At 35.8% G+C, this 24,666-nt stretch overlaps 1 protein-coding gene across 1 annotated transcript in view; it reads right to left on the bottom strand.

The window, feature by feature from the left end:
* LOC121073924 (serine/threonine-protein kinase TNNI3K) overlaps window positions 1-24,666 on the bottom strand; it is an 89,040-nt gene that overhangs the window by 51,990 nt on the left and 12,384 nt on the right. Inside the window, exons 4-9 of the mRNA XM_040565498.1 lie at window positions 21,884-21,992; window positions 19,372-19,457; window positions 17,739-17,836; window positions 16,298-16,408; window positions 3,435-3,533; window positions 2,110-2,248 (exon numbers count right to left, since the gene is read on the bottom strand). Of these exons, the coding sequence (XP_040421432.1) occupies window positions 2,110-2,248; window positions 3,435-3,533; window positions 16,298-16,408; window positions 17,739-17,836; window positions 19,372-19,457; window positions 21,884-21,992 (642 nt within the window). The remainder of the gene's footprint in view (window positions 1-2,109; window positions 2,249-3,434; window positions 3,534-16,297; window positions 16,409-17,738; window positions 17,837-19,371; window positions 19,458-21,883; window positions 21,993-24,666) is intronic.

Genomic DNA, 24,666 nt, shown 5'->3' with positions numbered 1-24,666 from the left:
CCAGTTACCCTGCACCACATCCATGCCAGGGAGCCTTATACCCATTTACAGGACAGTCAACCACATTCCAGCACCTGGGAGCCTTCCTAGGCATGCCTGAAATAGATAGGGATATACTTGACGTGTCCTCTTTCTTCATATAGTAAGAATCGAGGAGGAGACCGGGTAAGGCTCTATGCAGAACACTCCATTGGTGCAAGGACATGCAAGTACTGTTTGCATTATCCAGAGAAGGTCTTTGTTCACTTTTAAAAGTGAGCATATATTTATGTGATTCTTAGTAAATTTCTTTCTATATTTAGAGTGAGAACAATAACACTGGTTGATTCCACAATTGATAAAAATGTCAAATCCACTCTACTGTTTCTAACATTTTGTTCTCAATTTGCTTTAACACCAGATCTTTCAAACAGTTTACAAGAAATTAATAGAGTACTAAAGAATAATCTATGCATTAGAAGTGTCCAAACTTGTGCTATGCAGGTTTTTAACACCTGCCAGGAACAATTCTTTCCTATAGCTGACCCTCCTTAGGATGAAGGGTAAACCAAATGCACTCTGAGGTTCCTTCTTGTCTTGATTCTCTGTTATTATAAGGAACAATTAATTAAAATAAAACCTTGTTTTAAAACCTTTCTGAAGTAATACTGAATGTTCACAGAAATGGTCAATCCTTTAAACTGAGCTGAACTTGTAACTTCACTGATGTCTAGTGACAGAGAATTCCAAAGATGAATTATGCTTCAGGCTAAATAAAAAGAAAAAAAAAGGAATTCCTGGGAATTCCTGTAAATTATACTAAATTTTTGCTCTGAAAATTTAATTAATTGTCCCCACCAACCTTTCTAGCAGTCTTGTATGAAAAGGAGTAAACAAAAGTAAATCATTTTATTTCTCTATTCTAAAATTATTCTTCACTTTATGGATTCATGTGACATGTAAGCCTTTATTTTTTATTGTGATGTGTTACCAGACAGATTCATTCTGACGTGTAATGAGTAAGAGGGAAATAAATGTCAAAGTTTTATAACAATAAACGTCAGTGTTTTAGAATATGTACCCATAGAATGGCCTGAAGGACAGGGGTGTTAGAGCCATGAGCTTCTGCAGCACGAGGTGTAAGACAGACAGAGGAAGGAAACAGTCATCTCCTTTGTTTATGCAGTTAGAAATGATGTCAAGTACTTGCAAGCCATATTCTTTACCTCTGGAATGATATAATTACAACATGGAATGGGGGGTTTTGTTTTAATTTATAGCTTTTTGATTTCTAAATGGGAGAAAAAAAGAAACACAGGTGAACTGGAATATTGCCTTACAAAGGAGGAGAAGTTCATAGTTGAAACAAAACAAAATAAATCAAAAACACTTTAGAAGAGAGTTGTGGCAAATAACTATACTGTTTCAGGAATTACTAAGGATGAGTACAAGAGTCTCCATCAGACTGAGATTTTAAAGTATTTTTGTATTAAATGGAGGACAGATCCACTGTCATGCAATTTAAACTTACATAGTACTGAACTTTAATCTTACAGTCTTACTAGTAAAAGTGTGAGATCGCCTGTAAAATAAAATGCATAGATAACTAACTTACATAGAACACCAAAATGAATGCTAACAGACTTTTGTATCAGTCCAACCCAATAAGAGAAAGTATGTGTGAATGTTCCACAATGAAGCATATGAAGCTTTTTTAGCATAATGAAGGATGTGCTAAAAAGATTCTATTTTCTGCTCCTACATTGCTTGTGAAATTTCTCACCTGAATTACTTTAAATTACTTGCTGCATAATTTTGACTTAAAACCCTTCATCTGTATCTCATTCACTAAAAGTTTACTATGCATTAAAATAATTTTAACTGGAAATATATACCACACAGCCACGCATTCTCTGGATGACTGTCTCAATAATGTTACTTCTGTATATAAATCTTAATTTTGTTTTCTCCTGTTGTCTTTCACCTCTAGCTTGGTTTCAGTTGCCCAAAGACAATAGACAAACACACACACAGCAAGTGTTAGGAAATTAAATTCAAATTCAAGACTCAAGACCTGATTATCTATAGAATACCATGTTAAAGATGATTTTTAAAAATATCTTTTCTTACCATCAACTTTGCTTCCCTCTTCCATCAAGAGCTTTGTAATATTGAGAAAGCCTTTGGCAGAAGCTAAATGGAGAGGTCTGTCTCCAACTTCCCCACTTGCATTCACATCAGCTCCAAATTTTAGCAAGAGATGAGTTACCTAATTAGTTCATCAAGACTGATTAAAATACCACATGAAAATAAATCTTTTCACAAAATCAGATGGAATATTGCGCTGGATAATACTATATGTAGGCAGCTCATCAAGACTGTGATTATTTTTTCAAAGTGGTTTATGGCAAATAAAGAAACTAATCTTTCAGACCAACATACAAGGAGTTTCTTAATGTTACTGGATGATGAGGTGCATGTATATGAAAAGAAGGATCTCAGGAACACATCCATGGTTCGCACCTTGCTGATATTCAACCACAGAAGTGGAACATTTTCAATCATCTGTGCATCTGGTCTCTGTTCTTTCAAAAGCTTTTCCTATAACTCTACAATGCGCTCTGAGTATCATGTCACTGAAATGAAAAATACATTCTACCTAGAGCTCATCTTTTGTAACTTGAAAATGGCCCAGAGTACATGCTTTTAGCCAAAGAAAGGTATGGGGAATGACTTACATAAGCCAAAATAGACCCATTATTACATTTGACATAAAAGAACTATTCAGGGCAAATGAATGGATTGCTACATTAACCATATATGGACAATACTTCAGTAAAAGAAGAGAATTAGAAGATTGGATGCTGGCTTTGGTCAGGATTTGAGATAGTGTTTCAATAAGTTCATGATCTGTGTGAAAGCAACAAGCACATTTGAACTTGTTATATGCACCATACTTCATGGAAAATCCATCTCTCTAATCCATATTTTTTTCCGTGAACTTTAAAGTGTCTATAATTAAATTTGTGAATTCTAAGGAAAACCAATAGAATTGCCATTCAATTATTAGTAGGTAATGATACTCACTTCCTTAGAGAGACTTAAGGTAGTGTACTCACATTACATTCCTTATCCAATCTCTGAAATGTGGGATGAATAAGAGTCAAATTAAATATGTCTATGGGTCCAAGCCTATTATAGGTTAACGGAGCTGTCTAGATAATCATTTGTTTCAAGAGACCTAGAGGGGAAGATACCAATTTTTGCTAGGGTCTAGCATAGAGGACTAAAGTGTAGATATTTCCTGTTAATATTCAGACTCTAGAGCAACCAGGAATTGAGCTCTTTTCATGGTAGGTCCCTCTGAAATGTAAAGTAAAAATATTTAACAATAAACCTGAAGTTTCCTGGAGTATTCCAACACTCAACTTTCAGAAATTGCTCCACTTAGTTACCTGTTCATGGCCATAATATGCAGCAATATGCAATGGGGTGAAAAATACTGCATCCTGAACATTCACATAAGCTCCATGCTGCAAAAGAATATCAACAGCCTAGAAGGAAACAAACAGAAAATTCCAGTTAGAAGCACTGTATATATGAGGTCAGCTAGTAAAACAAGATTTCTAATCCTTACATCACCAGTTTAAAAGAAGCAAAAAACCCTAAACAAGCTAGATATAAAAGTGAAGAACTGTGTATAACATGTAAAAGTGATTAATTTACAGTACTTTATCTGAACACTGAATGTCACTGATGCTTTACAAATTAGCCTGAAGATGTTTGCCAGTAAAAAGCTTGAGTTGCAAAGCAAAAGGCACAGAAACAACTCTGTCCTTTAATTTTCTTTTAACCATTATGAACAAAGAGCAGTAAACAATCAGAGTTTTCAGAAGTAAATAAAACAGAATGAAAGATCCTTTTAAATGTAAATGCATGCAGGTAAATCCTCAAGCATAATTCCCTCATTGTGTAAAGATTTCTTTGTATTTTAGAAGATAATAGCCCTTTGGCTTCAACATATAACCTTAAGCATTTTCTTTCAAATTATCACTTTTTCAACTTTCAGGAGGCCAATGTTGTCATAAACAGCTATTAATTATCAAACACTGGCTTTCTGAATAACTGTCAAAATAGAAGTCTGAAATGAAACTGCCTTGGATTATTTATTGAAGCTTAAAAAGCTGCTAATCTTTCTTTCTTTTTTCCTTTCCTTGCCTTGCCTTGCCTTGCCTTGCCTTCCCTCTTTCTTCTTTTTCTTCATACAAGGGAGTCTTTATGAACGCTCAGTGGCTCACAACATGCATTATCTAAGCAGTTCTACATATCATTCTGATGAAAATGTTTGAGTCTAATGATAGCAAAGGCTGCTGGACTGTGAATCACCCACAGTACAGTAGTAACTGGGCAACACCTTCCTGGCAGTCTAAAGAAATCACAAAGAAGGGGTAATAGCCAGCTTATATGCTTATATTCATACCTGTATCCCCTCATTGAGACTTCTATTGATTATGTCATTTAATGCCAGCTATGATGATGCACATTTCTGTCAACTTGTACCTAAGCTGAGACCACCAAACAATTTCACACATACAGTGATGTGGCCGGTCCTTTAAATCCATGTCATTCTCAAGTACTCAGAGAACTAAAACCTGTTACTACGCAATATTAGTGTCCAGGGATTATTCCTTTACACAATTTAAATTTATATTTATTTTTTTTCCATGTGACTGACAATACATTTTCTGTGTGAGGTCCATTCCCTGACATACTCAAGTTTGTGTGTTGCTAATTGATTTCAACTATTTTGTTATGATGTCAGCTGTAAGCCTCCCCTGGAAATAGCACTGAAATCCAATTCTGTTTCTTCAGGGACTTCAACAGGATAGAAAAAGGCCCAGTGCATTATAGAAGAGACCTAAGTGTTTCAAGGACTAAGCCCTTATACTGAAAGCAGACCAGGGGAGAAGACAATTGCTATGTCTTTTGTCCTGTGGAATTATTCTTCAGCACCTCAGTACTAACAGGGAATGCTGGACATCTTTGTCAAATAGTATTCTTCAGAAACTAAAATATCCTGGGAGCGTATTAGGCAGGGATAGACATACTTCTGATGGGAATGGGGTAAACAGCAAGCATCATTCATGAATTAGATGACAAACAAGTCCCAGAAGATGCTGATGCTTGCATTTGGCTGCTGTGGTTTTGCCCCAGGGACATATGAGATCTGAGCACATGCAAGTAAGCAGGCAGAAAACAGCAGGAGGAAAGGGACTCCCGAATGAAGGCAATCCTGGAGATGAGAAGTATCCCATGCAGCCATAGCCAGACTTTGTGTCAACAGAACTAAAAACTACAATTGTCAACTTAGATCCGTAGTCAACATCAAAGTCCAGATTAAAAAAAAAAAAAAAAAGATAGAAGAAAGATCTTCAACCTCTCAATGCCTCAGTGTGACTGGGGACAGTCAGTACAGATCTATCAGTGCAGATTTACCAAGTTTAAGTCTTGCCTGACCAGCCTGGCTGTGCTCTGTGATAAAACAAGTAGGTTTGTGGGTGAGGGGAAAGCAGTGGTTAAGTGGCTAAATGACTTTTAGCATTTACTTTGACTTCAGCATGGCTTTCCACACTACCTCCCAAATATTCTTGTATCAAAATTGAGATGTTATGGTATAACTGGACGCAAAACTAGCAGGGTAAAAAAACTGGTTGAATAATGGGACCTGGGGGGCATCAATTAAACAGTTGTACTCTACCCCAAAGCTAGCATCAAGTGGAGTACCACAGGCGTCTGCACTGGGACCTGTCCTGTTTAACACCTTTAACAGTGGTCACGGAGGCAGTAATGGACAGCACTCTCCTCATGTTTGCAAAGGACATCAAATTACGGGGGAACAATTTGGTGTATTTGATGGCAGTCTTGCCATCCAGAGGGACCCAGGCAGGCTGGAAGAGTGGACCAACATGACCCATATGATGTTCCACAAGGACAAATGTGAAGTCCTGCACTGCAACAGCACAATCTGTGGACTGCCTGGCTGAGGAGCAGCTCTGCTGGCAAGGACCTGGGAACCCTGGTAGCCAGCATGCTGAACATGAACCAGCTGTGTGTCCTTGCAGCAATGGCAGCCAACAGCATCCTGAGCTATGTTAACGAGGGAACAACCAGTAGAATGAGGGAAGTGATTACTCACCTTTCCTCCCATAAAGCATTGTTGTGAGTTAAAAATTGGTTCTCTCTTCATAATTTTTTTTTTTAATGAGAGGTTTAATCAGAAGCTTTTTGAACATTCTAGTCAATTATGTTCACTTCAAAGACTGATTTAATTAAGCTACTCTGAAGGTTAGAAGGAGTCAAGACAATAAAACAAGACAGAATATATCAGGACTTTGTCTTTTGGACAAGGGCAAGGGATAAGAATTCCTCTAAGAAAATAAAATCAATGATTATTGACTTTTTAGCAGGTAAAATTAAAATGAGAAAACAGCTTTAACACTTAAGGCACTTGCACCAGTCATAGAATCACAGAACCATAAAATGTCCTGAGTTGGAAGGGACCCACAAGGATCATCGAGTCCAACTCCTGGCTTCATACAGGAACACCCAAAAATCAGACTCTGTGTCTGAGAGCATTGTCCAAACACTTCTTGAACTCGCGGTGCCGGGACCACATCCCTGGGGAGCCTGTCCCAGTGCCCGACCACCTCTGGGTGCAGAATGTTTCCCTAACCCCCAGCCTGACCCTCCCCTGTCCCAGCTCCATGCTGTTCGCTTGGGTCCTGTCGCTGTCCTCAGAGAGCAGAGCTCAGCGCCTGCCCCTCCGCTCCCCTCGTGAGGGAGCTGCAGGCCGCCATGAGGCCTCCCCTCAGCCTGCTCTGCTCTGGGCTGAACAAACCAGGGGCCTCAGCTGCTCCTCACATGTCTTGTCCTCCAGATCCTTCACCACCTTCATAGCCCTCCTTTGGATGCTCTCTAATAGTTTTATGTCCTTAGATTGTGATGCCCAGTACTGCACACAGTACTTGAGGTGAGGTGACACCAGTACAGTCCTATGCTAAAATATGTATCGTGACGTTCACAGTTCATTTATTAATTAATCTTTTAAAATAAAAATATTAGTGGCAAACATTTGCCTCATTTCCTCAAATTTTGCAAATGTAGATATGATCAATCCAGCCAAGTGTCTTTGCATTAAAATATTATAACGCTTACCTCTGTGTATCTGTAAGAATTTCAGAACAAACCCTATCAGACTGAATTTAGAAATTGCTAAAGAGGTTTCTGAATGTTTTAAATATAACTTGCTGATGAATACACAATTAATTGTCTTTCTAAGGAAAAAATATACTGAAATATTTAATATACACTCTCATTTAAGACATAAGGACAGATGTCAGACCAGCAATAAGTTTTTGTATGCTCTTCTATCTTAGCTGGTCCAATCATATGAAACAAATGTCAGAGATAAAATAATGAAAGATTCGGGTACTGGTGTCTTGAATTATTATGATGTCCCCAAGATTGTTTTTGCTACAGGATAGCCAAAGAATAGGATTTTTAAAATATTTTTTTAATTTTTTTTTTTCTGATATTAGTAGATGCTAGACAAAGAATACTATAAATACTTTTTTGCAATCTTACTAAAAGAACTGTTCTGGGAAAGAGATCACTGTGAATTTAATAATTTTAAAATGTTGCATTTAATTTGACTTCTTCTAGCCTAAAAATGAGTCACGTTGATTTGTTACAAAGGACACTCATGGGCAGAAAGCACAGCCGTTGCAAATGTCTCACTGTTTTCAGGGTAGCTAGTATCACCAGGTTAATAAAAGCTGCCTGAGTTACAACTCAATACTTTTTCACTGGTGTTTGCTGAACATCTTGTGCTCCCATTCATTGCCTGTAAAAGGCATCCTTCACTTCAATTACCATCACAGTTTGCTGGTAGCTGTTAAAAAGGTTGTGGAATTCAAAACCTGTGAGTTCTAGCCCTATTTGTAACTGGTTGGAACTTCACAAAGAGGCAAATACTGAAGAAGATCTTTGATTCCCCATTATCTTGCAGGCATATGTATGCCATGTGACAACTATTTTTTTTTTTTCCAGAGAAGCTATGCATGCCCCATTCCTGGAAGTGTTCGAGGCCAGGTTGGATGGGGCTTTGACCAACCTGTTCTAGTGGGAGGTGTCCCTGCCCATGGCAGGGGGTTGGAATTAGATGATCTTTAAGGTTCCTTCCTATCCAAACCATTCTATGATTCTGTGATTCCAGAACGATTCTGAAAAGTTTTGAAAAATTATTATCAGGTAATACAAGCAGTTGGGAAATGAAGCATTAGCATATAATGAAGGAAATGAAAGAAGAACTAGAGGACATTAAAAAAACATTTAGACTCACATAAATTTAATTTTTCAAGGCTTCTTAAACTATCTGATCTTACTCCCACTACTAGTAAAATTCAAGTGAAGACGGGAAGTGACAAAATTGCTGAAATAACAGCTGAATTGTGAATGGTAAGGGGTTTATTACTGTAGAAAATTTATAAGATGGGACTATCTCCGTTTTCCTCAACATATCCTTGCTACAAAAACATTTACACTTAAGGTTCTCAGGTTTGCAAGTTGCAAAAATTAAGTAGCATTGGTTCATCCTGCTTGCAACTCTCAGTCCAGTTCTCACATCCAAAGATGTTGTAATCTCAGAATGACAGCTTTAATTTACAAAACAAAATAGGCAATGGTGCTGGTTTTCCAGCATGGTAATACTGGCTAACACATACATGTGCATGAGGCACATGCATTATTTATTTGGCAATGACCTCCCTGGGCTGGAAACATTTAATGTTTGCAAAAATACCTGAGTTAATGAGAGATTTATTAAACTTATCTGTAGCATTTCTAATATGGTTTCCAGCATATTTTATAAATTTTCATTAAATTTTCATTCTTCCAATTGAGAACTCCAATTTCCTTTAATAGATAAAGTAAGCAAACAGCATAGTTTTGGTGAAGTAAAATATTACACTAAAGCATAGAACAGATGAAATATTTATATACCACATTGGTTCAAATGAGTTGGAACATTTCATTCATGCTGATGGCTTTGAGTATCCTCCTTTTAGAGAACTGCTAGCTGTAATTGTTTCAGGTGTGTTGATGGAATGAAAGCTGTAGACTGATTCTTCAGTAAATTGGGGAGCAAATCTATTTTTTTCCCCTACAGTTTCCTCTATTTTTCTCTTAAATGTAGTCATTTTCTGTAGTCAAAGATTCTACTGAATGGATTAGGTATGTACCCCTGCTATTTATTTATTTAATTGTATGAATAACTATTAAACTTATTGAAATCAGGGAGATAACAAAAATCTATTTTCTCTTTCTTAAATTTATTCTGTGTGTGTATGTTTAAAATCATTTCATATTTCAATTAATATTAATGAAATTCTGGACAAAATAAGCTATTTAATCTAGCAAAGGAGATTTTCGGCTGACAGACAGTTTCAAAGATCTATACAGAAAGAAACAAATAAAAGCCTGAACTTGAACTATAGATCTTCAGTCCCCAGCTAAGCCAGTGAACCAAATGCGTCATCAACAGTCCTATTCAACTTACGGAGAATACTTCTGATAAAGAGTTGATCACTTCCAAGGAAGAAATCATGGGCTTTCCAAAACTGTTCACAATAAATTTTCTTATCAAGGTAATGGTCTTATCCATGTAGGATACTCAGCATCTTGTTTTTTCAGTAAGTTCAATGGAAGCTAAGGAAACAAATAGCAGGACTTCCACTGACATTTGCAAGATAAGACCAGATATGACAAAAATAACTGGAAGCCCCAATGCAGAGAAGAGTATTTTGTATTTCCCACTTATTTCTTTATTTGTCTTAAGGATCTTTTCATAAGTATGTATTTACTCAATGTTTTCTGCATCCTCTACTTATATTAGCATCTTTTTATTATCTAAATGTAATATTATTAAAAGTATTTATCCCTGATAGAAATGCACTCTAAGACTGGAAGCTCAGTCTTCTTAGCTCTGGAGGAAAATGCAAACAGAAATGTAGGACAAACATAACAAGAGAATGAAAAGAATGATGTAAAAAAGTTGCCTTTTCCAAGGACAAATGGCTCTTGTTTTAGGAAACAACATTTTCTGTACTGGCAACACAAACCAATCAGTGCCATGAATGTGAAGTCTTAAACTAGATTTAGTATTAGTTCATGGTGTATGTATGCATTTGTTTACATACATTGTAGCAATAAATAAATTTATTTTTGTTCAAATAGTACCTAAATACTAAATTACCTGGATTGGAAAATGTGGGAATTTTGTATGCAGTATTTACTTCGTACTCAGGACTGAAAACCTGATCTTTTCATGTTATTAAATATTAAAACCTGGTCATTTCCTGGCATGAGCGGTGCCAAGGTATTCCCCTTTGTATGTCTTACTAACATGACGTCTTCTTTTAAAACACTTGGGAAGTTCAAATTATTTCTGTTTTGAGGCTGTCTCTATGATACTAGCACAATAAAAAGCAGTCTGACTTTTAATCAATATATGGTTCTCATTATTTTTATTTAATATGTCTATTGCCTACCAAATGGGTCTAGCTTTCATACTGTTCTGTTTCAGTTTTATTGTTCTTTACATATCCTTTATTTTTATCTAATTCCCAGAATACTGGGATTATAAAGCTCAGTGAACTCCTGTATTTCTACTTGACAGGCACCAATTTTTCACACAGGTCCAATCATACTTCTTATCCTTCTCTATCTTGGATCTCTGTTTTCAAGGGCATGTCGAGCACTTGCCCACACAAAGTCTATAATGAAAGAATGAGCTCCAAGGCAACATGCAGAACAGTTTCTTCACAATACTGAAACACATGTACTTTATCATTCCTCTAATATTTATTTTAGAAGTTGGAAATGGATACCTTTAATCACTAGGTGAACTTTAGAGCTAAACTTGTGTACATAAGTATTCTGAATACCACCTCTTTTGTAAATATATGAAAATTATTCATGAAAGTTTGTCCAAATTCAGAACTGAATTTCATTTACCAAGAACCTCATATAATGGCATAAAATGAAATGGTTTCAGCCATAAGGACAAGAGAGGAAGTTTCAAATGGGGATTTTGTGATCAGCTTCTGGGCTGTTCAGCCACTGTGTATACCAGTACATCAGTAGAAGCCAGGGCACAACACCATGCATCTTTGGCCTCTGTGCTTCCTTGCATACCCTTTAATTTGTCAATAAGTCTATCTTTTAATACTTCAAATATCTATTAGAAAGTATTATGCCATACAGTATTTCATATAAATTTGGGAGGAATACTGTCACATCAAATAATCTTTGGTAGCTATCACAAGACTTCATATGAACACTTAAAAGGTTTTATAAAGCATAGGTCAGATGAGAATTTTCCATCTGCCTCACACTTATTATACTCAAAAGATTGACAGGACCAGAAGTGTACATGGTAACCAAAAGCTCACTTTAGAAGTAGAATAAATTCAGACTTTGGGATGACTGACCTGCGCTTTTAGTAAAAAAATACCCAAACCTGAAGAAGCAGCAACCCAAGTGCCTTAATAATATAAAATTAGCATATTGTGCATCCAGGTGGAAACCTGAGGTTGCAAGACACAGTCATTCTTTGCATTGGCTGGAGCTGGGTCAGAGAAGAGGTTTCTGTTGTTGCTGTGATTGTTCCTAGGAAAACACAGATCCTTAGAAAATGCATAAACCTTTGCATTTTCAGTGAATGTACTACAACCACTTTGCTTACTACAATGGCAGTACCTGCCACAGTCTGCAGACCTTAGGCCAGCTTTATCACAAAAGAATTTATTCAATGGTCAGTCTCAGCACAGCTGGAAAAGAAGTAGCTATTCCACTGACAATAACCATATGCTGAATGTAAGGTATCTGAACACCTCTGTGGAAGATGCCCTGAGAATTCATGAGATATGAGCACAGCAGATTTTCAGTTTTGACATCAGTATCAACAAGTTTGATTTCTGTTTAATACAGCATAATGGATTTCGTGCTTTATGCATAGTGTGATAATTACTGTACAGAATTGTATGTATGGATGTCTTACAGAGCTCAGAGTTGCTTGCCAAGCAAAACAAACATTACCAATTAGGTCATCAACTTTTCAGCATCCTTCAGTTACAACCTTCAATATCTTTCAACTGCAAAACACTTAAAACACTTTCAGATGTTATCAAAGCCAGCATGTGATGTAAAGTCTCTAGGAATAAAGGCTAGTACACAAACATAGGGACAGCCTCTAATACTTTTATGTTAAGAGTGACCGTGAGGAGAGCAATTCAGCACTCAACAGCAGCTCTAGAACAATTTGCAGACGTGACAAGACATGTTGTCCTCAAAGGGCAAAACCAGAATACCTGTACTTGAGAGGGCTTTAGCTTTCAAGGACACTTTTTGCTATGCTGTTTCACTGTGAGATAGGGACTCTCCTTACATTACTCAAGTTACTTGGCCTTTTCAGGAATAACATTCAATTGTATGTCTGTACTAGATCCAATACAGCAAGCTACATTAGTGGCCCATATTTCAGTCTTGCTTCTTCCTGTGTTTTACGTCTTGCCTTTCCTAGTGTTGTAAAATGAAGCACAAGGTTGGAGTAAATGTAACTTACTTTAAAACACATTGAATGTCTCACAAATCAGCAAAATGGAAAAGCTTTTATGCATGCACAACTATATAAATATGTCCAGTCCCTCTCTTTATACATGTTGTTCATGTTTGTCAGCATTGTTTAGGTCTGAAGATTACATTAACATTGCACACAAGAAAATTGAGTTCAGGTAATATAATTCTCTATGGCTTATAGAAAGTTTGGGTATGAAGTATAGCTGTAAATTATAGTAAACTTTTATCTCTTCATGCTGTACTGTACTTCTTTACTTAGACACATCTTTACCCCATAATGGTTTATAAACATGTCCTTATTGCAGCAGATTTTGCCACAGCATAAGGCTCTGACTCAGTTTGTGACTTGAAGCCAGAATATTCTCTCAGTGAACACATCAACTGTGGGCTCTGGAAAGGACTGCATAGAGAAGGAAAAAAGGTAATGTCTGAAATGAATCATAGTTTGCTGTTAGTAGTGGATCAGAATATGTCGCTCTCAAGTGACAAAAACAGCAGAAATATGCCAGAGACAACCCCTGTGCTGAGAAGTTAGCTTCTGTGGGTAACGACATACCTTTTCTCATCTCATTGCAACTCACATGCAGAACAGAACAAAATAATCTCATTTCCTTTTGTTTTACTTCTAGTGATGACTGCTGTAACCAATAGTTTTATTACATAATTGTTAAATTGTTCTCACTTTCCAGGGACAAAAAAGGAGACTGGAGAATAAACAAATACAATGGCATCACTGAAGTCCAGAGCAAAATACCTATTAAGTGGCATAGTTGACCTTTCATTTATGTAGTGGCATGCTTACACAGCCTTCTGCAAATATCATGCAGAACTCCCACACCTGCAGCCTTGGCATCAGAACACTACAAACCAGTGATCACGTACTCATTGGTGCTGGAAGGGCAAGGACATTACTTCAGGCAGTGATATATGCAGGTCTATGCAACTAAGTCTTTGAAAAAAAGAGCTGTTCATAGGACTGTTTAAAAAATATGACCCTCAGCTTGCATCAAAATCCCATACAGTGAGTTTAGCCAGAACTAGACACATGGTATCACACTAGCAGATCTCAGTACAAGACTCTGCTTTACAAATATGACAGGAGGCAGCAATTAAAAACAAACAAACAACAACAACAACAAACTCAGCTACAAAAGGTACTTGTTATGAATAGCTCTTTTAGGACAAAACCAGGTACTAAACTTGTGCTGATTAATAAACTAAGTTAACAAGTACAGGGTATGAGGAGGAAACCCCTCCTATCCAGAAAATATTATGTGATAAAAACAGTATTTTTAACAAACCTTTTACTAGTAACACATTCTATAGAATTAATTTGAAGTCTTCAAACTCCATTAACAAGTACAATTTCATTAATGATATGATATCTCCTCCAGGTGAAATATAATTCCTTATAAAAATCATTACCAAATGATACACAGTCCATATAGGAAATACTAAATACACACTCCATAAAAAAACTAAAAAGATCACTAAAGGGTTAAGATTCCGCTTAGCATCTCCATCATAAGTCTTGCACAAAACAAAAAGATATGCTGTTTTTTAAACTCTTTTAGTAATAGGATACACAAGGAAGAGTTCCATTAAATGATTAAAAAAAACCCTGTATGTCTACTTGAAGGGAATGACATCACATGTGAGATTAGAGATGTAATGCTGCAAGGTAAACACTCACATCCTTTCCCACTCTCAGCTTCACTTGTGTACAGGCATACAGAGGAGCCTAGTTATACCATCCCAAAAATCTAACCTTCAAAATATGAATTATTAGCCAGCCCTGTTAACATGCTTCCTCACTTGCAGACAAACAGATGCTAGAGATTGATTTGTCCCCTGATCACTGTTAGAGTTGTTGACTGAAACACTGAAGACTGACAGCTTTTTAATTGAATTCTTTGGTGTCCATCTGTAAATTGTTTTAACCTTCTTTCCATTTAACCTTCATCATATACACAGGCTCTCTACAGAATGCAAGGTTTCTTCAGACTAAACAGAGACAGTAAGTCAAAGACAGAAAATCTAAACTGTCTAGATTAAGAAGTGTCACTGTTCCTCAGCTGAACTTCAGTGGCTACCCTCGCACTTTCTTACACCAGGTACTTACATGTTGGCAGATTTCTTCAGATGGTATACAAAATTTCTAGAATTATCATTTCTCCAACAAAACTGTTTGTTTGAAAAGAAATGTCTTATCTCCATTTCATTCAGTATAAAATTATTTAACTATTTGTAGCTACATATGTATGATAAACAGTGTGTACGTCTGTATAATCTGACTGAAAATGTAGCAGAAGAGATGGCTTTCTTTATATCAGTAATCTCAGTAACTGTGGTAACTTGGGTGTTCATAAAACATACATTCTTTCTTGCCATGCACATACATGTTAAGTTCTTTTCTGTTCAAAACTACAGCCACTTTTTGTTCCAGTCATCCAGCCAAACTCTTATATTGGAAGTGCAATTATAAGTCTAAGATGTAATACTAAATTCACAGCTTAAAGCTGGTTATTAATATCATCTATATTTCCTTCTTCATAGTTAGTTACTTTTTTATTGCATTTCTTGCTTATTATCTCTCTTCAAAGAAATCTGATGTTTCTGTCTTGATGAATTAGTCTAGCACTCCATATAAGTCAAAACTTACCAAACAGATGACAAAATCTTTGTTTGCTTAATGGACCCAAAGAAGATAAAAATTAAAATGCCCAATTCATGCGTATGTTTAGAGTAATAAACCCTTCATTACTAAAATAATTTTGCACACTCAGTACTTCACAAGGTTAAAAAAATAATAAATTACACTGAGTGAGCTGTTGCCAGGGTGACAGAAGTGAAATGTAAAAAATGACTGAACTGAGATGGTAAATGAAAAGAAAACAGTTTCATGACTGACAACATGTCTAGAAAGGAAAGGGCCTGATTATAGGTATCCAGGGAATCTCATCCCTCTCTTCATTCCTCTACTCTGCAAGAGAAAGGCTTCTCGGGACAACAATGAAGATGGGAGTCTCCAACTGACAGGCGACTTACCACTATGGGTGTCTGAGATTCATGCTACAAATGACTTACCCTGATAATAGTTTTCTCTGTACTAAGCTAAAATAGCTCTAAACTGAGAATCCCTCTCCCCTTTCAAAGTAAAAATGACAGAGATGTGGAGCAGAGCCTGTGAGACCTAGCAGAGGAAATAAACCTCTTTTATTGTGCTTCTTTCACACTCAGAGGGACAGCATTTCTAAGCCTCAGCCCATATCCAGGTTCAGGAATTCTGAAATGTATGAATGACAATGTTTCATCATGTATCTATTGGTTAATGCTTCTGATATTTAAAGCAATGCTGTTTATTGCCAAGACTTTAAAGATATTTATATTAAGGTAAGAGATGTACAAACAGATCTAGGCCCTTTGGGCATATCTGTTCAATGTAAAAATCGATATACAGATGTGGTTTTCCCCAAAATGTACGAAAATAAATAAATAAATAAATTAACTATATTAAACCAATTCTGAGTTTTGTTTTGAATGGTATCAATCTCAAACAAAATGACTTCCTAATATTGGCACTCACTCATATCATTTCCTGTACACAAGAGGAGAAACATACCTCATGATGACCAGCTATTGTGGCAATATGAAGGGCTGTCAAGGCTCCATATCCAACTTGCTGAATATCAGCTCCACCATGCAGCAGTGCTGTTATGAGTTCTGCATTGTCCTAAAAGGTGTGCATGTAAAACATTATTTCTGGACTCAAGTATCAAACATATTCACAATATCAAACACATCCTTCCAGGTATAACAACAGCAACGGGTACTATCAAATGATAGTAATAAAGTCATGCTTGAGAAAATGTTAACACATTTAGTTAATAATTTCTCCTTTAAAAATAGTGAAATTAAGCACAGAATTGAAATGATTGGTCTGGTGGCAGAACTAATAGGAGAAGCCATTTTTCTCACTATTACTTGTTCTAACTGAACCAAACAGAGCTATCATAATTTTTACTTCTTAGGGATCTATCTTCTGTCATCATCCAGCCTAGAGAAGAGACTTCTCCAATTTATATTCACTGTTTGCTAAGGAGAAGTGCACACAATGTAAGGACAAAAGAGATGCTAAAAGCTCCAAACTTACTTATTGCTCTCTGTCTCCTGGAAGTAAGCACTAAAGGAGTTCAGGCCAAGAATGAATCAATGCCAGAGAAACAGCAGTTAAAATATGTCTTTGGAAGTATAATATTTGTTCATACTGAAATGGTTTTCCTATTTCCAGGAATTACTAGGAATTTCTTTTTGATAATAATGGACAGCAAAAAGTTCATATCCCTTTTCCTATCAAATAGTTTTAGACATTGAAGCATGGTAGCTGGTTGCATAATGGATCAGATATTTTATGCACCTATGGGATGTATAAGGATTGAACAATGTATTCTAGAATATAAACTCCTAAATTTGATTTTAGTTTGCCCTAAAAAGCTAAATGCTTTTGTAGATCTGGAGCTAGTCTGTAGATGGATTAATTTTCCAAGATGCTCCATCTGCATAATAAGAATCATAAAAATCCTTTCAAAAAAGGCAGTCTTTGCTCTGTTCCTTGCTACTGGTATTGTTGAGTCTTAACAGATGAATATAATGGTGAAGAAAATTAGTATTACATCGGTACATGAAACTTGAGTAAGAACAACAAAAAAGAAGCAAAAACCAGAGAAACTGTAAAATAAAGTCCTTTGAGATTATTTCTATTAATAGCTATAGTATTAAAATAATAATCCTCTATCCTGAGATGCATTGCATAATTCAATCAATATTTCTAAAGCAACATCATATCCTCATGGATGACAGTGCAAAAATACATGCTGATTTCCTGTACATGTGCTCTTTATAGGTTATTTTCCTGTTCATTGGAAATGTGAAATTGATATTTTCACTAGAAGTAGCAATTAAAGAGTTCAACTGGAGAGTTCAGACAACTAAAGCTGCTCAGTTCTGATTGCTTTTCATCAATTCTATTTGAAGTAGTTTACCTTCTATTCAAAATAGTTTACCTTATAAGCTGCCAAGTGCAGAGCGGTAAATCCATTTCTTGTTAATCTGGATGGGCGCAGTCCTTTTAGCATAAGAGTTCTAATATGTGATTTGTTACCTTTAGAATGAAAATTGGAAATCAAAATTATTTACAGAAAAAACATGCAGATGGAAGTAAGAAACATCAGTGTGAGTTTGAAAGCAAAGAGAAATAGGTAATAAAAATTTTGCACCCTTAAAATTGAATTAAGCACCATCTCCTTACACACTGGGACCTGGCCGTGAAGTGGCTTACTGTTCACACTTGAATAAGAATTGGTTAAGGATAGTTGAACTTCTAAAGAAACAGAATCCTCTTTTAACGTCCAGACTATGCTACGAAGAAGTCCATTAATTAACAAATGCTTCCAGAAGCTCTGGTTTCTCAGACACATAACTCTACGTCCTTTCAGAAGTGAAGCATTGGTCTCCCTCTGTACACAGTATTATTACAGGGACAATAGTTTTGATGGATACTAATGAATATCAGCTTGAGAAAGCAGCTTTATGCTTACTTTCCTGATGCAGTGATGATCTCAAAAAATGTTTTTCCTTCTGAATAATCATGACTATATTTAAGGACAATGTCAGGTGTTATAACTAAATGCTCACATACTCTACCTAATTAATTAATAGTGTATGTTTTCTTAAACTTCCTCTCATCATTCCCACCACTTACTCCAATGTTACCAAGTACTGATGTCATCTTTAGATATGATCTTGTACTCTCTGAAATTAAGAGTAAAGATCCATTTGGTGTTCAGCAGTGCAGGATCCAGTCCTCCTTGATGATAACATCTAACTAAGATTGAGCAAATAATTTATGCATATTATTAGTACATATTTTGTGGAGCTGAAATGTTAGGGTAAAATTCTCTTTGCTTCTCTCAGCAAGTGTAAAAAGTGCAAAATTGTTCATGAACTAATGACACACTAGGTGGATAACAAAGGAACAATGTGGGTTAGAGTTACACACTTAATTAAATTACACACTTAATGTGCATTTATGAACATGCTGGAAGACATCTTGCACTCTTTTCTTGCATACCCTGATTTGTTATCTGCAAAAATCCTATCAGCTGATATTTTTCAACAGAGCATTTGAGTTATTCTTTTAATCACTTTGATATAAAATACATATATATTCATTATACTAGAAAAATGGCTATACGTTGTATAAAAATACATGTAAAAATTAAATATTTTATGTATTGCAAAAAATATTAAAACTAGCTCCCCATCCTGAAGTCTATGCCATGTACAGAATACATAATTGTAGAAAAATACTACCTGATGAATATGGATTGATTAACTAATGAATATAGTAAGTAATTTTGAATTAATTGAACATTTGTAATAAAATATGCCACATTATCAATCACAACTTCTCTTGGACTAAAGAATCAGTTACAACAAGGTTCAGTGTAACTTGATTCAACCAGCTTGGCAAATAGAGTTCCAAGTGATACTTGTGGATGCTTATCCAAGTGTCAGCAATGACAACAGAAAGACAGAAATTGACTGAAGATATAATCTTCCTGACAGTTATTAGACAGAACAAGTAATAACCAGGTAAATAAGATGCTTAATAAACATTATATTTCAAATACATACCCCCACATATGCAACATAAATGAAGAAGAGAGAGGCCATTTTCTGTGCGGTAATTTAAATTGACTTTGCAGAATGCTTCATCAGAGCTGAAGAAAAAGATTTTTACAGATGATTACTGTTTTCATCTTTTAGCATAGTTTCTTTCATTTGGAAAACATTTAAAGGGAAATCTCAATGGAATTTTTTGGAGACACAGGGCTGAATTTAGACCCAGTTTGCACTCTGTAAATATAGAAATACTTTACTGATATCAAGTCAGTAGTCCAGAAATCTCTTTCAGTAAATTAAGTTAGTGGCTAACTTCGATTGTTTTCTGAACAATAGAAAATAAAAAGCCTTTCAGGAAGTGTGTCTGTGTTCTCCAAAAGATATCTCAGAAACACAATAAAATCATTAAATAGAAATATTTATATGAAAGAACTACAGAAGCACATACACTCCTTTAAATCTTATGCATGTAGCTGTAACATTATTAAGAATTACATATAGGCTTTTCATTTCTGATAGCATTGAACGGAGCTGACAGAATCCCCAGATTACTACTGTACGTGAATTACCAGCATTTAAGGTCTGGTTTCATCCAAATCCAGTCCTTCCTCTGAATCAGAATACTAGGGCAGGAGAAGGGGCATTTGTTTTGGTAGCATTTGGTATTTTCTGACATGCTCAAGCATCAGCAACTAGGAGAACCAAGCAGTATGCTTGTCTGGGAATCTGCAGACCTCAACGGAAGTCTAGGAAATCTAGGTCTCCTCCTAATTCCTTTCTGAGGACATAATTGCATGTTTCAGAGAAATGAAATTCTCACTTTTTATTTCTTGGGTGGTCTTCTTAGTAAATCATTGCTTTACTAACTCTGAGATATAGGAATAGAACAGGGACAACTTTTATACAAGAAATGACAGGTGCCATGCTACTTGTAGATTGACTTTTATAAATTTACTTTTCACTATTGCAGCTGTGCTTCCCTGTGCTCCACCCCGCCCAGCACAGAACAGTTTACCCATTGACATGTGTATATATTCCCTAAGTGTAAAGTGGGGCTAATGACATTTCTTTCCTCTGCTGGGCTTTGAAAAATTTGTTTTATTTACCTTCCAAATCTTTCATGGCAGGGATTTTAACAGCTACTTATTTAATTTCAATCAGGCAAATTAGCATCTTCTACTTATCTTCCAACAACTATCCTGTTTCTTAGTCCTAACTTCTTTTAATAAATAAAACTTACTGGGGAGGAGGGAGGGGGGAATCACTTATTTTTTCTGGTACTTCAGAGATAAGAAGTTTTCAGAAAATAACCACTGCTACTGTAGAGAACTGTTTTTTTTTTTTTTTTTTTAATAGGCCAGATTTGGATTACAGATATTTTAGAAATCTGGCTGGTTCCTCAATCCTGGCCAAATAATAATAATAATAAATAAATAAAATAAAAAAGCCTTGTCAATGCAACATAACCAGTGTCCACCATTTCTCTGAGCAGTGCTCTTTATCTAAGAAGAGGAGTTTGGCTGACATCTTAAAGAGACTTGCTTCAGTTGGCAAAATGGACTGATAAACTTTGCTGCAACAGATCTACTAGCCTTAAAATTGCTGTTTCTTGTTTCTTTTATCTAATACAGGAATTAAGCACTTTCACCTATATGGTATATCTCTATATGGTGTATCTCAATTTTGAGTGTATTGCAACTGTTTTGCTTTTCTAAAATAATGAGTACTCTGGCTACAGTTTGTTAAGATAATTACTACTAAACAGGCTTAAAATTAGGGAAGTGCTGAAGTATCTTACTGGATCACAGCCAAAATGGTCAGCATATTGCAAAATCAAGCCCAAGGACTTCCTTCAATTAACAAGCTCAAACAGTGATAGTTATTCTAGCTGAAATTGACCAAGATGGATAATTTGTATCACTTTTTTTTTTTTTTTGAGTTTGTGATGTATTCTGATTAGAATCCTCTATTTTTTCAAGTGGCTTTGATATCTGAAATTATTTACCAGAAAATTTTCTTAAATTAACTTATTCACAGTAAATGGGCTGGGTGTTTTCTCTATTTGAGCTTTTCAGGTGATGAACATGTAGGTATGTTACTTTGTCGGGTAAACACGGTTATTAGCATGTGCTGTCCTTAGAAAGTGACTGCAATTATGAATTTGAAATTCACTTCTGGAAGACAATCTGCTTAAGTGTTTTAGATTTTTTACTTAATTCCTGTTCCTGACTAAAGAAACACACAGCAAAACTTAAAGTACATAATAAAATTAGACATACTATTAAAGCTAATTTGTTTACAAAACTGTATAGATGTTTGCTACAAAATGTTGATTTAGTAATTAACAGCCACTAATTCTGGCACTATGTCGTGAGACTTTTACCCACAACTGTAAGGACATATTCCAAGAAATACACTAAAGAATGGGCTCCTTCCATAAGAAAACACTTGAACCTCAAAATATTGTTTAATAGCAAATACTCATCTGAAAGGCATTCATAAGCAGGTTTCCTGAATATTTTACCTAAAAACATGCTTCAGTTCCGCCAGCTCCTTTTCTTTGATTTGCAGGTCATCTTCTAATCGTTCTATAATAATAGCATATGATTCACTAACTTTCTTCTTCCATTCATCTAACAACAACAAAAAAGACCAACTCATGAAACCTTCAAAACATACAAAAACCAGGAACTGAAATCTGAATGTACCACTAACCAAAACACTAAGTTTTAAACACACAATTATACACTATTTCATATATTTTTCTATCGAAGTATTGAAGTTTAATTACAATGTGACAGCCATTAAACCATTCTTGCTACAACCCACATAGATACATATAGACTGATTTCATAGACAACTAATACATATGAATCCTTATCAGAAATATTTTTAATTTGTACAAGAGAAAACTCTAACCATAGGTTGCATTTTTCAATTCTTATTACCTAAATCTTAGCATAGACACACAGCATAGAAAGACCAAAGTTTTAAGGTTTTTCTAATGAATTATGAGTTAAATCAATGCAATAAATTAAGCTAATATGATCTTACATAATAGCAAAAAGAAATTTAATTTACTAGCTTTTTGTCTTTTACAGACTGCATATATGATTTGGACTATTCAATGTAAACTAAGAACAATATAACACCTTATCCGTGAACTCAAGAGTAAATTAGCAATGAGTTATTTCATCAAATATGATTTGTTTCTTGTAGATGGAGGTATGGTATATTGTATTTAAAAAAGCCAACATTAATTACCAGTACAAGTTTGGGTTGGTCTAGATTTATAATTTCCCATTTGTTCAATGTATCTTCTTTGTTTCAGCAAAGTCTTGCAGTAATACGATTCCTTGTTCAAGAGCAGTGACAGTCCCACTGAAAAATACTTTGATAGTCTCTGGCTAAAAATAAACCCTGCGCCAAATGGAATGTCATGCAACAATGACACAGAGCAAAGCAGTGTGTGCTGTCAAGTGTAAAAAAACAATAAAGGTACCTAATCAGCTTGTTTAAATATCTACTGTCTGTTTCAACAGAAATATTTGCGTTCATCTGTTGAATACCTAAAACTGGTGGGAAGGAGGTGATTTGGCAGCTTGCTCCCAATTTTGTACGGAAAAAGGAATTTATGAAGCTGACTCCCAAGCATACTTTAGGGATCCCCAAGGCATGCTGAGGGTCCTTAGTTTGAAGAGGCTAGAGATGATCTCAACTCTTAACATTAAAATGTATTATAACATACAGAATGGCTTTGGAACTTCTGGGTATTTTAGTCATAAAGTGTAAATTGTATCATATCAGAGAGTACTGACTTCTTGCACTTAAGTAATATTTGTACGTGTTGCTATGCCAAGGAAGTCTCAGTGAATTAAACTAGAAAATGAGTTTGCTGTCAGGAATTCAGTACGTTTACTTGGCATTCTTCTGTCCTTATGTAAAGAACCACCACAGAGTTCCAGCCCCTTCACAACCACAGGCAGCATCAGCTCTACAGGCTAACATGTCCATCAGACTGCTAATGAAAGACTTAACCTGGAGAAGACTGGGCTGGTACCTCTTTCAGACTTACTAAGAATGAAGGAGACTCCTGAGTTTGTTGTGCTGTGGTTCCTGCTCCAGATAGAATTTCCCCAGAAATGAAGGAGGACGTATCTGAGCTGCTTTCCTCACACTCCAAGCAGACCATGGACAAGACAGCTGAGGGCCGGGATCTATATGAATACATAAATAAATGCTGTGCTCAATCTAATTTGTACTGTTTGTTATTTTATTAGTTTGGACCCAATATCACAATAATGTAGGAAAAAACATGATCCAGCTAGGTTGAACAGTGAACAGAGCTCAACACAAACACAAACAAACCATGACACAATGAATCTAGACTGAGTGCACAGATGATTCTTCCGCTTAAGAACCCAGAAAGAAGACCAATTAATTGCAAAATAGTATTGCTTTTCACTCACATAAACTGAATCTCCTTGGTAATCTGCTTAGCGCAGGTGTGCTTGTCTGTTGTTTACCCCCTTCATATCCATTTACCTATGTTTCCTATCAAATGGAACCACTTTAAACTCATTTTCCCAGCCCATTTTAGGATTTGTGCTGTTTTCTGTATCTCTCTTTTCCTTCTTTTATTGCTTTTTAAAATGTATTTGACATATACATTATATATGTGTATGGTGATATGTGTACATATATATATATATATATGTATATATATGTTTAAAGTCTGTTGATTGACCTTGGCAGCTGTTCTGTTTAGTTTTCTGTTAAGGATTTCAGGCAAGAAGATATGTAAATGTAACACACATACATGAAATCTTCAACTTGCTGCATCCCACTGTAAACAAACTTGCACTCCTGTGATAGTTCCTGACACATCACGAGCTCATCCATTTATTTGCACTGATTTACACATAAAACCACGGATGTATTTCAGAAGACTTTGAACTGTTTTGACAATATGCCCTGTGATATGCAACCAAATATTTGCAAAAAGGCACCAGCCTCTTAACTGATACTCCTCATTCAGTTGCCAAGCAACCAGAAGAGCTGTAAATACAGCACAGCAAAGGGTGTCTGCTCTCCCACTGCTTTTATTAGCTTAGTGATGTTTGTTTTTCTTCAAATTTCTAAAAGGCAGCCATGGCTGTGCAGCCCAAGACAAGTTTTTGGCCACCTCCCCTACCCATTAGTGTGCCATGGTAAAAAGGCCTGCCAGGACACCCCAGCACACATCTATTTCCATGGTCTGGATTCAGGAACTCAGTAACAAACTTTCTTTCTTTTTACATTAACGGA

Source organism: Cygnus olor, chromosome 8, assembly GCF_009769625.2.
Source record: "Cygnus olor isolate bCygOlo1 chromosome 8, bCygOlo1.pri.v2, whole genome shotgun sequence".
Lineage (NCBI taxonomy): Eukaryota > Metazoa > Chordata > Aves > Anseriformes > Anatidae > Cygnus > Cygnus olor.
This window is presented reverse-complemented; position numbering and strand designations above follow the sequence as displayed.